An 18,218-nucleotide genomic window follows, 5' to 3' on the forward strand; every position below is an offset into this window, starting at 1 on the left:
GGGGGCAGATGGAGTGACTGGTCGCAGTTACTCAGCTGTTGCCATAGTACTCTGTGTAGTCATAACTCTTAGAGCTTGACATCTGACGTCAGTAAACTCTCTGCCAATTTCTGGTGCATCTCTGCTAGAAATTCATTTGGTTTTTCTACCTTCTGGTTGTTTCACCATCACATCTCATGTCTCCACTTTACAAGCTCTTATCAGTGTTTCCCTGTCTTCTGCCACCCAGTCTCAAGGCATCACCTCTCTCTGGTATCAGTTTCTGTGATAGCTGTGGCTGGCAGCAGTTAACATTTATTTCTTTCACTCACTCACTCACTCACTCGTCTGTGAGTCTCTGAAGGCAATGGCATAAGGATCAGGCGTAGGTCGCAGCTGCGGCTCAGAATCAGTCCCTGGCCTGGGAATTTCCATATGCCACGGTGCGGCCATAAAATAAATTAAAAAACTTTTTTTCTGCACAGAAACAAACTAAAGGATAAAACACAGAAAGCCCTCTAGTTAACTTTTTTCATTTTTACAAGTTTTATTGAAACATATTTGATTTACAGTGTTGCGATGATTTCTGCTGTACAACAAATAATTCAGTTTTATGCAGTTGCCTTTTTTCTTTTATTTTTTTTTAATTTTTATTTTTTCCATTATAACCAACACTTAAACCAATTGGTTTACAGTGCTCTGTCAGTTTCTACCCTACAGCAAAGTGACTCAATCCCAAATATGTATACATTCTTTTTCTCATATTATCCATCATGCTCCATCGTAAGTGACTAGATATAGTTCCCTGTTCTATACAGCAGGATCTCATTGTTTATCCACTCCAAAGGCAATAGTTTGCATCAATTAACCCCAGATTTCCAGGCCATCCCGCTCCCTCTCCCTCCCCTTCCAGTTACCTTTAAAGCAGAAATCCTTACAGGAAAACTTCTGTTTCAAAGTCCACACAGTAGTAAAATAAAACAAGTTTGTGACTGAGCTAACTCAGTGCATGCGTAGCCCAGCCCTGGACACATCAGTGGCCCGGGAACCATGCAGTGAATAGATCCCTGGGAAGTCTGTGTGCTTGTGTGCATGCCATTCTTTCCAGGGAGGGGTGAGGAAGAGGAGTGCTCTATCTAGCACAAGTGCCCAAAGTAATTGTATAGTCTATTATGTTTTTCAGATATGATTTAAAACTTAATAAAAATTTGTATCATTTCTGTTCAGTGTACGATTACAGACGGTTACTACCCTTTCCAATAGGACATCTTCAGAATTGGTTTTATTTTGTGTGGTCATACCTGTGGTGAGAGAACATGCAGGTGGTTGATACTTTGCTGGGAGAGAACTGACTGCAGACAGCTGCTTGCACATGGTCCTGAGTCCCAGCAGCAGAGGGCAACAGACAGGCGGCTTGGAAAAATGGCCCTAGAAACAGGTGGAGGAGGGGAGTTCCCATTGTGGCTCAGCAGGTTAAGAACCTGACATAGTGTCAGTGAGGATGCAGGTTTGATCCCTGGCCTTGCTCAGTGGGTTAGGGATCCAGGATTGCCAAAGATATGTTGTAGTTTGCTGATGATGTGCCTCAGATCTGGCATTGCCGTGGCTGTGGTGCAGGCCTGCAGTTGCAGCTCCAATTCAGCCCCTAGCCTGGGAACTTCCACATGCCACAGGTACAGCTGTAAAAGAAAAAGAAAGAAAAGAAATAGGTGGAGGAGGGCACAATGCTCTCTCAGACTGGGCAGTCAGCAAGTGGCACACCTTGGCAGTGGTGCTGCAGCAGCCTGGGATCTCCAGAAACTGTGCCAACAACAGGACAGGACAGCGGATAGAGGGTGCTCAGATGTTTGAAGGAGTCCAGATAACCTGTATGTGAGGTGACTTCTGACTGCAAGTAACTGAGCCTGAAAGTGGCTCACATTGGGGATGTTTAATGATTGCACTGATTGAGAAATTTGGAGGCCTGGCAGCTCAGATGAACACTGAGGCCAGGAGCCAGGCTCTTCTTCCTTCTCCACATCCTCATCCTTGCCGTCAGCATGTAGGTGGTGCAGCTCCCAGCGCCTCAGCTTCACAGGACCACATCCAGACAATGGTTTCTCTTCATAAGCCTCTTTTCTCAGGAGGGAAATGTTTCCCAGAAAACTACCCTCAGCAGAGTTCTCAGAGTCCCCCTGGCCAGAATTGGATTATATGACATCTCTCTATTTGCAGGAGAGGCTAGGAAACAACGTTTAGCTTCTGGAGGGCGAGTCTGGCTTTGTCAGCAAGAAGCACCTGTGTGACTTGACTCAAGTATTAATTATTACCTTATTACTTTAAGAAACATTGAGATAGTGCATACTGTGTACCAGGCACTGTTTTGAGTGTTTATAGATATTTATTCATTGAATCTTTGCAACAGCCCTCAAGTTGGTGAACTGTCACTGTTTTCATTGTATAATTGAAGAAACCTAAGGCACAGAGAGGTTAAGTAAGTTGCCCAAAGTCACAGAGTTAGTAGATTATAGAGCCAGATCCACATCCTTAACTATTACACTATGTTGAGCTCTGATAGAAAATGAAAATCTAAGACTATCAGGTAACATTGTGGCCAACAAAACAGACACTAGACCCATTTGTCAAGTAGAGAGGTGGCCGCATTGACGTTAGAGGCAGTAAACTGTCGTTTGTCTGCGCGTGTGGAGGAGATGTCCAGATTGTGCTGAGCAGCCTGGGACTCCTGATGGAAACGGGTCGTAGGGCCTGTGGAGGACTTGCTGCTCCATGATAACACTGAGGAAAGCGGGTGGCCTCAAAGAAATCTAACTTGTCACTGTGTTAAATATTTAGAAAAACATGTTTTATACAGTTTGAATCCTATTTAGGTAGTTGTCTTTCGAGGTTATAAAGTGGTACAGAAGTATTTGAGGTACCTATCAAATATATTTTAAATTATATACATATATACATCATTTTTTAAAAAAAATACAGGAGTTCCCGTCATGGCCCAGTGGTTAACGAATCCGACTAGGAACCATGAGCTTGCGGGTTCGGTCCCTGGCCTTGCTCAGTGGGTTGAGGATCCGGCGTTGCCATGAGCTATGGTGTAGGTTGCAGACATGGCTCAGATCCCGTGTTGCTGTGGCTGTGGTGTAGGCCGGTGGCTACAGCTCCGATTGGACCCCTAGCCTGGGAACCTCCACATGGCTGGAGTGGCCCTAGAAAAGGCAAAAAGACAAAAACAAACAAAAAACCAGTGAGTTCTTTGGAGTTTACTCCTTTTATACCACTTCTCAGCAATTTCAGATGGCAGCTCTGAATCAGCGTGTGTGTGTGTCCCCTGAAAGGCACTGCTAGGCTCCTTGCAGTACTGTAATGCCCGCTTAGAGTGGCATCTCCCTGTTCTGAAGTCAGCCAGATTGCAGGAATGGTTCAGACCAACTTTTAAGGCCACTTGAATCATTTTAGTAAATTAGCTTAGCCACCACCTATTTAACAGTAAGAAAAATTAACTAAAAATTAAAATCGAATAGCTCCATTTAACTCTTGGGCATCTTTTTAAAGCATTTGAAAACAGTGTGAAGCTTGAAATTTTTACTATGCTTCAAAGGAACATTTGTGACTTGAATTTACAAAGTAACATATGTGGGAGTTTATTTCATTTCATAAAGCAAGTGTGTATTTTAATACAGAGGAATTCCAAGTCACATTTTCTTAAGGAAAAACCTTTAAATTCCTTGAGTAGAAATAAAAAGGGTTCTCTGAGTAACGTGAAAATTTATAATAAAGCTTTAAGAAGAAGGAGTTTTGCCATTAAGGAGAGCACAACTGCATCTCATGGAAGCAGCCTCTTTAATCAGTGCTGTTTCCACTTTACATTCATTCCTTTTTAGCATGATGCCACAGTAGTTATCGATGAAGAATTAGACTTGGCAGTTTTCACTGTAGCAAGGGTGTACTCAAGGCTGAATGTTCACGCTCAGTCAAAAACAGTAATGAAAAACATTAACATCCTCTTATCATATTCATATCTGCTTTAACCTAGATTAGTAATACACGAAATCTCATGCTGCTCTTTGACATTTTTCATTATTTGTGCAAATAGATCATGACCAGATCTAATGCCTCTGACATTCAAGTAAAGGAGGAATTCAGTTAATATTTATTGAGCTCCAACAGAGTTCATGGAACTCTAGTAAATACCAGAGAATGCAGCTCTGTGTGTGCATCAGGCGGGGTCTGTACAAGTTGCAGTCTGGGTACAAGAAGACAGAGAACTCAGGGAAGAGTGTGATTATGGAAGAGAGCTGGTTATGGAAGTGCAGTTTGAAATCTGGTAGAATGCAACATTCACAATTTACATTTCTTTTCTTCAATTGTGGGATTAATTTTCTTGCTGCTGCTAGTCAGAGGAGGAGCAGATGAGTTTTTTGTACTGTGAAAATTTATACCAAGCAAAATCTCCTGTGTCCTGGAGGTCATCTTTAGAGTGAGTGACCTCTGGGATAGATAAGCAGCTCCCATGATAAACCAGCTCATTGTGCCTTACCTCTGTAGAGCATCTTGTGATTTCATTTCTGTCTGCATCTTCCTGAGCAGAGTGCTTTGGAGGACCTGCCAGGGGCTGTGACAGCATTTGGAGAATAGAGCTGATTAGAAGATGTCTTAGTGACAGCAGACCCATGGGGAAAAGAGGAGTGGGAACCAAGCTGCTGCTCTGGTCTCCTCTGGACAGAGTCACGCATGGGAATGAGGTTCTGCTTTAGAGAGAGAATCCTACCTTGCTGCCGCCCTGTGGCCTAGAGAGAGGAGCCTGGGGCAGGGATTCTGGGCAGGAAGCCGTTGTGTCCGAGGCAGACTGTGGCTGTGAGGACAGCTAGAGGAGTGCAAGGGAATGGACCCAGCGGCTGCAGGGTCTCTAGGAGAACTTGGACTGAAAAGAGATTTGCAGGAGAACAGCTGCTTGAGCCAGACAGAGGGTAGCAGAGTAGAGCAGAGACTAAGAGGGGTTTGGAACCAGAGCAGTGGTGCTTTTCAGAATTAGGGTCATTATTTGCCTTCTTCTCCCAAAAGAAGTAGGATTGCCTCCCTATCTTTTCCCCATGGGTCTGCTATCACTAAGACATCTTCTAATCGTCTGTGTTCAGAAAGCATTTCAGTTCATCAGCCACTTGCTGAGCCCCAGCTGTGTGCCAGGCTCTAATTAAGGAGGCAGCCACTGGTGCTGTCTGGGAGAGGACAAGAGAGCGTGGACTGGGCTCTAGGCTGTATCCCTGGGGCCACGGTGTGGCATCCTGGGCAGGCCTGTCAGACTAAGCCTGCTCAGATGCCATTAGGAACTAAAAATGAAATGAGTAAGGCCCTTGGCTAGGGCCTTTATAGTTGTTGGAGTTGGAGTTGGAATTGGAGAGGAGAAATCAGGAGGCCTGATGGCTGGCTGTGGGTGGTGTGGCTGCAGTGCTGTGGTGCTGCCTTTCCGGGGCTCAGGAGTCGTTCAGGACGGTGGCCTGGCTGGGCGGGAGGACAGCCCTGCCCTCAGTGCCCTCTTCTAGGGAGGTGGGCAGCTGCCCCAGAGCCTGTTTTAACCTTGGGTGAGGAAGGAACACTGTTTCTGTTTGGGGGGAACCAGGAAAAAGCTTCTCAGAATGGGTATATAGCAGCTGAGTTTTCCAGGTCTGCCACCAGACTTCTGTTGAAATCCTGGTCTTACTATTTAAAAACTCTCTTGAGGTAATGTGAGGATTAAACGGAGATACTTTAGATATATGTGGTCAGTGTACCTGGTAATAGAACTGAAAAATATTAGTATTATAAACTCATGGACTTGGAGAACAAACTTGTGGTTGCCAGGGAGGTGGGGAGGGAGTGGGATGGACTGGGAATCTAGGGTTTATAGATGCAAACTATTGCATTTCGAGTGGATAAGCAATGAGATCCTGCTGTGTAGCACAGGGAACTATATCTAGTCACTTGTGATGGAACATAATGGAGGATAATGTGAGAAAAAGAATGTATATATGTATGTGTGACTGGGTCATTTTGCTGTACAGTAGAAAATTGACAGAACACTGTAAACCAACTATAATGGAAAAAATAAAAATCATTAAAAAATGTGTTATTAAAGTCCAAAGTGTTACATTCTTATTTCCTTTCAGTTTATAAGTTATCATTCAAAGTCTCTTGGGATGGGCCAAGAAGACACTGAATATTGCTTAAATACTTTGTGTACCTTTACTCATTTTTATTTTTGGTGTTAGATGAGTTCTGGTACAGTCACAGTTAACAGAATCGACAGCTGCATTGAAGATTTCTAGATGATAGAGGCTGGCCTTCACGACTTTGTCATAGTGAAATGCTACCTTCTTTTTAAGCATCTATCAGTGTCAGGATGTGCAGCAGGCCAGTCACTGCATGCTGGGCATGCCTTCTGTTCATGTGCGAGGTAGCACTGATTTTTAACTACTTGTTTTCTTTAGCCTAAAACGTTGAATCTTTTCTTGTAAATTTCTGGTATGTGTGCAGTGTAAATCAGTCAGCTACCAGCTCCCACCTGAGATTTCAAATAAAACATTAGTCTGAAATCTTTTTGTAAAATTTATTTATTTATTTATTTGTTTTTTGTCTTTTTAGGGCTGCATCCTCAGCATACGGAGGTTCCTAGGCTAGGGGTCAAATTGGAGCCGCAGCTGCCAACCTACACCACCGCCACAGCAATGCAGGATCCAAGCTTGTCTGCAACCTGCACCCCAGTTCATGGCAACGCTGGATCCTTAATCCACTGAGTGAGGCCAGGAACTGAACCTGCATCCTCATGGATACTAGTCGGGTTCATTAACCACTGAGCCACAATGGGGACTCCAAGCCTGGAATCTTAAGGTAACATAGAAAGAAAATAGATACCCACAAGCAACTAACTATAGGCTTGATATCTTGCCTTTAAGATTGAAACTCCTTCTTTGTTTTACTGCATTGTTCTAATTTCCTTTGTTTGCTCATTACCTTCTCAAGGGGTTCTTTATGATGTTGTCCCCAGCTAAATTTCTTCCATTTGCCTTAGGCTTTTCTTGTACTCTGGCGCTCCCATTACTTTTATTGTCCACAAGCTACTGTTTCTGCATACTGATGAAAGGGGGCTGCCTCCTCCTGCTGCATGTGGCTGCACCTGCCACCCTTTTGCAGCTGGCAAGAAACCTGGCACTAGCAGAGGTGCTGCCTGTGGTGAATCCTGATGAGTTGTTTGTACAGACATCCACTTTTCCCATGGAGGCACTGTGTGCCTGGTCCTTGGCTTTCTCTGCCTGGAAGAGGAGGTTTCCATTTGTCTGGGTGTGTATGGTGGGGGCACATGTCTGTATACACGACATGTAACTAATGTGGATTTAATTATTTTTTCTTAAATTGTAGTGATTTACAGTATTTAAGTCATTTAATTAGAAAAAGACTTCTCTCTACATTCTTACATATTTATCTGAAAAACTATTTTTAACATCCTGGTATTTTATGGCTTTTGTAGCCCATCAGCTTTTCTTTAATCAGCAAACCATGCTACTACTGGACACTTGATGAAAAAGGCTGCCTTGAGCTACCACTTGTTTGTGCCCTGGGGCTGACTGCATTTCACACTCACCGCCCCCCCACCTCCGGTCCAGTGTGCTCCTCGATGATGACCACACCACTTGGTTCTCTCACTATAGGCTGAGAAGATGCTGAGCTTGGCAGGTGGCCAGTGAGGTGGGGGATGATGGGGAGGGTGGTGTGGAAAGGTTTCTGAACTGCTTATTCACTGCTTCTCCAACTTAGTACAATTAATTATAACTATTTAAAGGTAGCTTTTAATTTTCAGAGTTTTAAGTGATTTCTTTATAATTATGTACAGCTATAATTATGTGACTTTTGATAAAATGTGGCTTAAAGAAAAGAGCATTCATTAGTCTAGAGGTCAGAAAACTTTGTTCTAAAGGTTTTACTACTTAGGTCGGGAAGTGACATTGAGCGAGTCTAATCTCTCCGTGCCCCAGTTTCTATAAATGGAGATTATGGAAGGAGATGCCCTTCCCATCTTTCATGGAGACAGAAAGGACAACATGTAAAACATCCTTCTAAAAAGTCCAGGAAGCAGGTGATGCTTATGACAGTGGTAACAAAACTGGTCTTTAGCTGTCCTTTTCAAATACTGAAAATCAAAAAATATATTTCAAAATGAGTTGAAACAGTCCTTAGAAGGTGTTTAGCAAGCCAAATGTAATAAGTCATATTAGCAAACATTGAAATCCAGTGGGAGAACCCACTGGGAATTTGTGTGTACTGATTACGCAAGGCTGAGAAATTTTCATTTAGGCTGAGGATTTGTTTTTCAACAATTCTGTGAATCCTGGCCTCTTTAGTAAAATGGAAAGTTGATGGGAGTTTTAATCAATTGTGTTAGGGGACTGAATGGGGAGAAGACTGAGGGAGAGAGAAAAGAGGGCAGGTAGGTTGTAGGTAGGTGTTCACCATGAGGCTGGGCAGAAGGAAACCTCAGTCAGTCGTGGGAAAGAGTTCCTCACTTTAGGTTCTTGGAGCTAAGAGAAAACCTTCCCAGACACTTGAAAATAGTGTCAGTCTTGCCACGGAGATCGTGGTTCCTAAGCAGCTGCTTCCTCTGTCTCACTCTAAAGGATTCCAAAGCCCTCGCGCTGAGATAAGTTGATTTTCATGGCAGCTCTGCCAGTTGTGGTGGGTGATTACAAAAGAAGCCCAGCTTTGTTGTTTGTGTGGAATGACTTTCTGAGATTTCAGAAGGCCAGTTTTTAAATACATACTTTTTAATGGAGGAGACAATGGAGCTGTTTGCAGTGCTCCATTGCTTATAACAGATTAAGTCCTGTTATCTTACAGTGAAGGAAATGAGCTGTGCACACGTTACATTAAGGACTTGTGGATGGCTACTGCTCTGTTTTTGCAATCATGGGAGCATGGAAACTATCTGAATGCCAGCAGTGAATCATGGATTGAATAAGTTATTATAGGTGCATAAAGTCTACCTCCCCCACATAACATACACAGTTTTACTTAAAACTATTTTTATATATACACTGTTTTAAGCATTTTTTAATATGTTTATAAACATTGAAAATGAATGGTAGGGGCTTTTTGTTGGGTGAAATACACCTAAGATAAAATTTACCATTTTAATCATTTTTAAGTGTACAGTTTAGTGGCATTAAATACATTCACATTTTTGTGCAACCATCATACCATGGTGAGGTTTAAAAAGCTAATTTTTGCAAGGTTTACATTTTTTTTACGAGTGTGTTGCTTTTATACTAAAAACTATATTTAAGATTACAGTCTAAGACATTGTTTTAGCTTTGTGACACTGGACAAGTTTAACATTTTTTGCCATCTGTGAAGGAGAGTAATTAAATGTACCTCTCTCATAGTGTCTTATAAAGATGAAACAAGTGTATTCATGTGTTTACATGTTTATTTGTATTTTTTTAGGCTTGGCACAAAACCAGCACTGTTCTGAGTGTTGGCTGTTATTAGTCACATATGTGATCTGAGGGTGTGAAAGGTAAAATAAGACTTTGAAAACCAAATAAAGTGCCACATGTTGTTTTATAGGTCAGGTAATGTACTACTAGATATTGAATAAGGTTTACATTTGAAAGCATAAGTAAGTTAGTATTCTTAGTGGAGTATAATATACCACTTAGAACAGACTTAGAATTTCTAAAAGACGTACAGTTTATATAAGTAATGAAAATAGGTTATTTGCCTGTAGTATATGAGCCTCTACTTACTACTGCACTTTCACACACCTCATCCTGAGCTCACTGGTGTTGTATAAATTGGCGTGTCCAGTGGTAAAAAAAATCAATTGAGAACATTTGCTCAATTCACCCAAAATAGTAGTAATTAATAACAATAATAATGTTAATATTATCTCATGCTTAAGGTTTTTTAAATAAATTTGTCCTAATTGTTAGTGTTTGCTATCATGTCAAACAGGAATTTTTTTTTTTTTTTTTTTTTTTTTGCTTTTTAGGGCCACACCTGCAGCATATGGAGGTTCCCAGGCTAGGGGTCTAATCGGAGCTTCAGCTGCTGGCCTATGCCACAGCAATGCCAGATCCAAGCCTCATCTGAGGCCTACACCACAGCTCATGGCAGTGTCGGATCCTTAACCCACTGAGCGAGGCCAGGGCTTGAACCTGCAACCTCATGTTTCCTAGGCAGATTTGTTTCCAGTGTGCCATAATGGGAACTCCCAGAAACAGGAAAAATTTTCAAATTTAATTTTTATGTTATATTGGAGTATAGGCGATTTACAATGTTATATTAGTTTCAGGTGTACAGAAAAGTGATTCAGTTATACATATATCCACTCTTTTTCAGATTCTTTTCCCATATAGGTTATTACAGAATATTTAGTACATTCCCTGTGCTGTACAGTAGGTCCTTATTGATTATCTATTTTATATAAAGTAGTGTGTTTGTGTTAACCCCAAACTCCTAACGTATCCCTCCCCCTCATCTTTCCTCTTTGGAAACCATAAGTTTGTTTTGTGTGACTCTATTTGGTAAATAAGTTCATTTATATCATTTTTTGAGATTTCACATATAAGCGATATCATATACTTACCTTTCTCTGTCTTAGTATGATTTCTGGGTCCAACTCTGTTGCTGCAAATGGCATTTTGTCATTCTTTTTTATGGCTGAGTAATACTCCATTGTATATATGTATAACACATCTTCTTTATCCATGCCTCTGTTGATGGACTTTTACATTGCTTCCATGTCTTGGCTATTGTAAATAGTGCTGCAGTAAACATTGGGGTGCATGTATCTTTTTGAAATAGAATTTTCTCTGGATGTATGTCCAGCAGTGGGATTGCTGGAACATGTGGTAGCTCTCTCTCTCTTTTTAGTTTTTTTTTTTTTTTTTTTTAATAGCCACACCTGCAGCAAATGGAAGTTCCCAGGCCAGGGATTGAATCTGAGCTGCAGCTGTGACTTATGCCACAGCTGTGGCAATGCTGAGTCCTTTAACCCACTGTGCCAGGCCAGGGATCGAACCTGCAGTGATGCAATAGCCTGAACCACTGTGGTCAGAATCTTAACCCACTGTGCCACAGCAAGAACTCCTACTCTTTTTTTGTTTTGTTTTGTTTTGTTTTTTTAAGGGCTTTACCTGAAGCATGTGGAAGTTCCCAGGCTAGGGGTCGAGAATTGGAGCTGCAGTTGCCAGCCTGTGCCATAGCTACAATAGTACTGGATCCAGGCTGCATCTGTGACCCGCACTGCAGCTTGTGGCAATGCTGGATCCGTAACCCATCCATCGAGGCCAGAGATCAAACCTGCATCCTTACAGGCATTGTGTCAGGTTCTTAACCCACTGAGGCACAACAGGAACTCCTATTTTTAGTTTTTTGTTTGTTTGTTTGTTTGTTTTTTGTTTTTTTTTTTTAAAGGAACTTACATGCTGTTCACCATAGTGGTTACACCAATTTAAATTCCCAGCAACAGCGTAGGGAGGATCCCTTTGCTCCACACCCTCTCACAGCCTTTGTTACTTGTAGACTTTTGAATGTGAGGTGATACATCATTGTAGTGTTGATTTGAATTTCTCTAATAATTTTTGATGTTTTAACATCTTTTCATTTGCTTTTTTAAAAATTTTTATTGAAGTATAGTTGATACAGATTATTACAGAATATTGGGTAGAGCTCCCTGTGTTATGCAGCAGCTCCCTGTTGGCCAGTCGTTCCATACACCACAGTGCGTGTATGCCATTCCCAACCCCCTATCCCCTTTGGTAGCTACAAGTTTGTTTTCTATGTCTGGGAGTCTGTTTCTGTTTTATAAATGAGTTCATTTGTATCATTTTTTAAGATTCCCCATATAAAAGACAGCATAGGATATCTTTTTTGTACTTAGTATGATAACCTCCTAAGTCCATCCATGTTGCCGCAAATGGCATTATTTCATTCTTTTTAATGGCTGAGTAATATTCTGTTATATATGCATAAATGCTATAATATACCTTTATCTATTCATCTGTTGATTGACATTTAGGTTGCTTCCATATCTTGGCTCTTGTAAGTAGTGCTACAGTGAACATTGGGGTGCATGTGTCTTTTTAAATTATAGTTTTCTCTAGGTATATTCCTGGGAGTGGGATTGCTGAATCATCTGGTCCTTCCATTTTTAGTTTAAGGAACCTCTATACTGTTTTCCATAGTGGCTGCACCAATTTACATTCCCAACAGTGCAGGAGGCTTCACTTTCCCACCCACCCTCTACAGCATTTATTATTTGTAGACTTCTTGATGATGGCCATTCTAGCTGGTATAAGGTGGTAGGTACCTTATAGTAGTTTTGATTTGTATCTCTCTAATAATAATTAATGATGTTGAACATCTTTTCATGTGGTTTTTTTTGGCCATATGTATGTCTTCTTTGGAGAAATGTCTTTTTAGAACTTTTGCTCATTTTTGACTGGGTTTTTTGTTGTTGAGCTATATGAATTGTTTGTATATTTTGGAGATTAATCCCTTGTCAGTCACTTCATTTGCAAATATTTTCTCCCATTCTGTAAGTTGTCTTTTCATTTTATTTCCTTTGCTGTGCAAAATCTTTGTTTTTATTTTCATTACTCTAGGAGGTGAATCTGAAAAGAAATTTCTATTTAGAACTTATGACCATTTTTTGATTGGGTTTGTATAATTTCCAAAATACTTGAACAGTATAGCTATGTGTATATTTTGGAAATTAAGCCCTCATTGGTCGCATTGTTTGCGAATATTTCCTCCCTGTCCATAGGTTGTCTTTTTTTGTTTATGGTTTCTTTTGCTGTACAAAATCTTGTAAGTATGATTATATCCCATTTTTAAATTTTTGCTTTTATTTCTATTGCCTTGGGAGTCTGACCTAAGAAAACATTGGTATAATTTATGTCAGAGAATGTTCTGCCTGTGTTCTCTTCTAGGAGTTTTATAGTGTCATGTCTTATATTTAAATCTTTGAGTTTATTTTTGTGTATGTTATGAGGGTGTGTTCTGACTTCATTGATTTGCATGCAACTGTCCAACTTTTCCAGCACCACTTGCTGAATGAAGTTCAAGACTATCTTTTCTCCATTGTATATTGTTGCCTCCTTTGATAAAAATTTATTGACAGTAGGTGTCTGGGTTTATTTCTGGGTTTTCTATTCTGTTCCACTGATCCATATGTCTGTTTTTGTGACCACACCACACTGTTAAGTTTACTGTAGCTTTGTACTACTGCCTGAAATCTGGGAGGGTTATGCCTTCTGCCTTGTTCTTTTCCATCTCTCTCTCTCTTTTTTTTTTTTTTTGTCTTTTTAGGGCCATACCTACAGCATATGGAGGTTCCCAGGCTAGGGGTTAAATCAGAGCTGTAGCTGCTGGCCTGTGCCACAGCAATACGGGATACAGGCCTCATCTGCGACCTACACCACAGCTCACCTGGTCCTCATGGATGCTAATCGGGTTCATTAACCACTGAGCCACGATGGGAACTCCATCTTTTTATTTTCTTAATGGTATCTTTTGAAAAACAGAACTTGTAAATTTCAGTGAACTCAGATTCTCACCTTTTTCAACTTTTGGGTTTGTTTTTCTGATGTTGAGCTCCATGAACTATTTGTATATTTCGGAGATCAATCCCTTGTTGGTTGCTTCATTTGCAGCTATTTTTCTCTTATTCTGTGGGTTGTCTAAACAGGGGAAATGTTTTACTGAAAAACTATAAATAGTTACATTCAACTTGTCTTTTTTTTTTTTTTTTTTTTTTAAGGGCTGTACCTGTGGCATATGGAAATAAACAGGCTAGGGGTTGAATCTGAGCTATAGCTGTCAGTCTACACCACAGCAACATGGGATCTGAACTTCATCTGCAGTCTACACCACAGCTCACAGCAATGCTGGATCCTTAACCCACTGAGCAAAGCCAGGGATCCTCATGGATACTAGTCGGGTTTGTTACCACTGAACCATGGTGGGAACCACTGAACCATGGTGGGAACTCCCTTTTTTTTTTTTTACTTTTGTTTCTTTCAGTTGTGGTTTGTTTTGGAGGACATGTACTTCTGTTTGTGAGTTTAAGTTGCATGTAATATAGTCATATTTTTTGCTAATAAAGTGCTTCTTTATTCATGTCATAGAATTGCACATGTCTGTTTGATGAGGTGGTTTTCCTGGTCCTCAGCTGTACAGTGTATGGGTTAAAGCCCCACTGGCTTACGTGGCATTGTTATTTGACGGTTTTTTCTTTTTTTAAAGAATACACTTTGCCTGGTTTCTTTTTTGTTTTTTGTTTTTTTCTTTTTAGGGCCACACCTACGGCATATGGAAGTTCCGAGGCTAGGGGTCCAATCAGAACTACAGCTGCCGGCCTACACCATAGCCACACGGGATCCAAGCTGTGTCTATGACCTACAGCACAGCTCACGGCAACGCCAGATCCTTAATCCACTGAACAAGGCCAGGGATTGAACTCGCATCCTCATGGTTACTAGTCAGATTCCTTTCCACGTAGCCACAACAGGAAATCTCTGTTTGAGTTTCTTTACTGAGTTGTTGTGAATATGTTCCTTTAGTTATATTTTTAATGTAGATACCCTGTCCTTCTAAAATACTTTATTTTTTTATTTTTTGTCTTTTTGCCATTTCTTGGGCCGCTCCCACGGCATATGGAGGTTCCCAGGCTAGGGGTCTAATTGGAGCCGGAGCCACAGGCCTACGCCAGAGCCACAGCAATGCAGGATCTGAGCCGCGTCTGTGACCTACACCACAGCTCACGGCAATGCTGGATCCTTAACCCACTGAGCCAGGCCAGGCATTGAACCCGCAACCTCATGGTTCCTAGTTGGATTCGTTAACCACTGCGCCACGACGGGAACTCCAAAATACTTTATTTTTGATTCATATTTACGTGATGTATCTCACACCAGGTAAGCAGAGTGTGGCAAGGACCAGAAAGTGTAAAAGCTCTTCAAAGAGGTTTAACTTCAAAATGAATATTGCCATTTTGAATGAGTTAGAAATGGAAAAAACTTTCATTTTGTGAGTCATTTTATGTCAGTTTTTGTGAGCTTAAAATTCTGTATATTATATATAAAATATTTTATATTTTTATAAAATATTAACATATATATAATTCCATATATTATACATTAGTAATAACATTTGCATTATTTTACTGCTTTACCTTTAAGTTGTTTGCAATGCTTGATAGAGATATAACATACCTAACACATAAAGATATATACTGATTATTCTTATGGTTCTGATAATGTAATATCACTGAAAAGTAATTGAAAATATTTGCAGTTGGTCTCTCCCAAACACTTTATGGGTTTCATACACACTTTTATAAATTAAGTAGTAAAGAATATTTTGTTGTGACTGTTTATTCATTGAACTTAATTTTTCACTGAAACTAGGGAAACAAAAGATACTAATTTCTATAATTATACTTCAAAAAAGAGAAGAAACCTGTGAGTTTCTGTGGGTTGTGATATAAATACCCAGAACATGGTAGGTCTTCCATTAAATTTGTCAAATATTTGAGTACCTATGCTGACAAGACATCCATCCCCTTCCTTGATGAAGTTTTAGAAGATGCCTGATTTACCCCTGAGGAGTGTGTGACGTAGCAAAGAGAGATCAAATGAGGTTGTGAATTGTTTAAATAGAAGTTTCTGATAGGGAGTTCCCATCGTGGCACAGTGGTTAACGAATCTGACTAGGAACCATGAGGTTGTGGGTTCGGTCCCTGCCCTTGCTCAGTGGGTTAAGGATCCGGCGTTGCCGTGTGCTGTGGTATAGGCTGCAGATGCGGCTCGGATCCTGAGTTGCTGTGGCTGTGGTGTAGGCCGGTGGCTACAGCTCTGATTAGACCCCTGGCCTGGGAACCTCCATATGCCGTGGGAGCCGCCCAAGAAATGGCAAAAAGACCAAACAACAACAACAACAACGGGTTACTGACGTCTAGATAGATGAATTGATCAATGAAAAATAACAGGGGTCCAGAGAAACACTCATACAAGATGAGCAACTGATTTTCAAGAGAAGTACAAAGGCAATATGATGGACAAAGGATGGTCTTTTAAATATGGCATATCCAAATGCAAAAAAAATCAACTTCAATCCATACCTTAACAGTATACAAATGTAAGTTCAAATGCTTATCAACTTGAATATATATATAAAAAAAGTTAAGTCCCAAGAGATTGGAGTTGTAGTGTTCTGAACTGTTCCTTGAGCTGTGTCAGATGTCCCATTCTTTGAAATACCGTGCTCACAGACTGTCTCCACTGTACCGCCTCCAACTCCCAACCCCCAACCTTGGAAATTCTGGACTGACACATTTACGAAGAGGCATTATTTGTAGGAACATGGTATCAAATTGCAACTTAGCCAGTTGTCTCAAAAATAGTGTCTGCCTCATAAGGTTGTGGGGATTAAGTAAATTAATATATGTAAAGTACTCAGAATAGTACCTTATATAAAAGGAAGCATCAGGACACAGAATAATGTGAATAGCATAATACCATGTATTAAAAGGAGTTTGCGGAGTTCCCCGTCGTCGCGCAGTGGTTAACGAATCTGACTAGGAACATGCTCAGTGGGTTAACGATCTGGCGTTGCCGTGAGCTGTGGTGTAGGTCACAGACGCGGCTCGGATCCCGCGTTGCTGTGGCTCTGGTGTAGGCCGGTGGCTACAGCTCCGATTCGACCCCTAGCCTGGGAACCTCCATATGGTGCGGGAGCGGCCCAAGAAATGGCAAAAAGACAAAAAAAAAAAAGGAGTTTGTATATATACTTAGAAACTAGAGGGTTAAAGGATATTTCTGTGAGAATAAAACTGGAAGTGGTTTCTTTGGGAAAGAGGATAGAGTGTGGGGTAGAAGGCATATATTTTAACTTTTTGAACTTTTAAGCATACATTAATTATTTATTTATGTATTTATTTTTTTTGGCTAAGTCTGAGGCATGTGGAAGTTCCTAGGCCAGGGATTGAAACCATGCCATAGCAGTGACCTAAGTTGCTACAGTGACAGCACCAGATCCTTAACCCTCTGTGCCAGAAGGGAAATCCAATTTTTAAAATAATGCCATGTTTCAATTAACTTAAGAGATGCTATAATCATTAAGACAAGAATTTCTTTTCAGATGGGCCTGCCGAAGCACCAGTGACAAATGGGAACACAGCCACGATGCCAGCCCTGAATGATGATCTGGACATCTTTGGACCCATGATTTCTAATCCCTTACCCGCAACTGTCATGCCCCCAGGTCAGGTATGTGGTAAGAATGTGGTTTTACAGGATCACTGTTTATTTTCTTTTGGGGAAGTTACAAAGTTTTAATTTTGAATTGTTTCGGATTTGAAAGCCTCTTGATCTTTAGGCCTTGAATTGACAAACTTACTTAGCCTGCAGCTTGTTTTTGCCAATAAAGATTTATTGGAACACAGCCACTACAGTTTATGTACACATTGTCTGTGGCTGCCTTCACTCTACAAAAGTAAATTGAGTGGTTGCGTCATTGTATGACCCATAAAGCCTAAATAATCACTGTCTAAAGTTTTCGAACCCCGTGCTTTAGACAGTTAGTGTTTAGTTGTCTGGGAAAACTCAGACAATTTCAACCTTAATTGTGATCAACAAGGATACTTTTTTAAGAGGTTTTTAAACTGTGAATGTATAAATGTTGTCTGGGAGCCAGTAGTTCTTTTCTTGTGCTCTATTTTGGCGTCCCCCAGATAGTGTTTCCTTCTGGTTTCAGGAAAATGAAGAACAAGAAATTGTAGCAAACTCAGTACTCATACTCTTTTTTTGAAGATAGAATATTTTGTTAGCCTTAAGACCTACATTTCTTTTTTTATTTTAATGACTTTCTAAAAACTATTTAGAAAATAATATTAATGATTGGAATTTTTAAAAAAGTATCAGTTGGGAGTTCCCATTGTGGGTCAGCAGTAATGAACCTGACTAGTATCCATGAGAATGCAGGTTCGATCCCTGGCCTTGCTCAGTGGGTTAAAGATCTGGCATTGCCATGAGCTGTGGTGTAGGTCAAAGATGCAGCTCAGATCTGGCATTTCTGTGGCTATGGTATAGGCCTGCAGCTGTAGCTCTGATTTAATTGCTAGCCTGGGAACTTACTGCAGGTGCTGCCCTAAAAAGCAAAAAAAAAAAAAAAACCAGTAAAGAAATTTTGACTTGTCTTCTTGACATGATATA

General features: G+C 40.6%; 1 protein-coding gene across 5 annotated transcripts in view; it reads left to right on the plus strand.

Moving 5' to 3' along the window:
• SMAP1 (small ArfGAP 1) overlaps positions 1–18,218 on the plus strand; it is a 165,821-nt gene that overhangs the window by 140,202 nt on the left and 7,401 nt on the right. For all 5 annotated transcript variants that reach the window (XM_047760249.1, XM_047760240.1, XM_047760275.1 and 2 more), the window contains one exon: positions 17,146–17,273. In XM_047760249.1, coding sequence (XP_047616205.1) covers positions 17,146–17,273 — 128 coding nt within the window. The remainder of the gene's footprint in view (positions 1–17,145; positions 17,274–18,218) is intronic.

This window comes from Phacochoerus africanus, chromosome 2 (assembly GCF_016906955.1).
Source record: "Phacochoerus africanus isolate WHEZ1 chromosome 2, ROS_Pafr_v1, whole genome shotgun sequence".
Taxonomy (NCBI): Eukaryota; Metazoa; Chordata; class Mammalia; order Artiodactyla; family Suidae; genus Phacochoerus; species Phacochoerus africanus.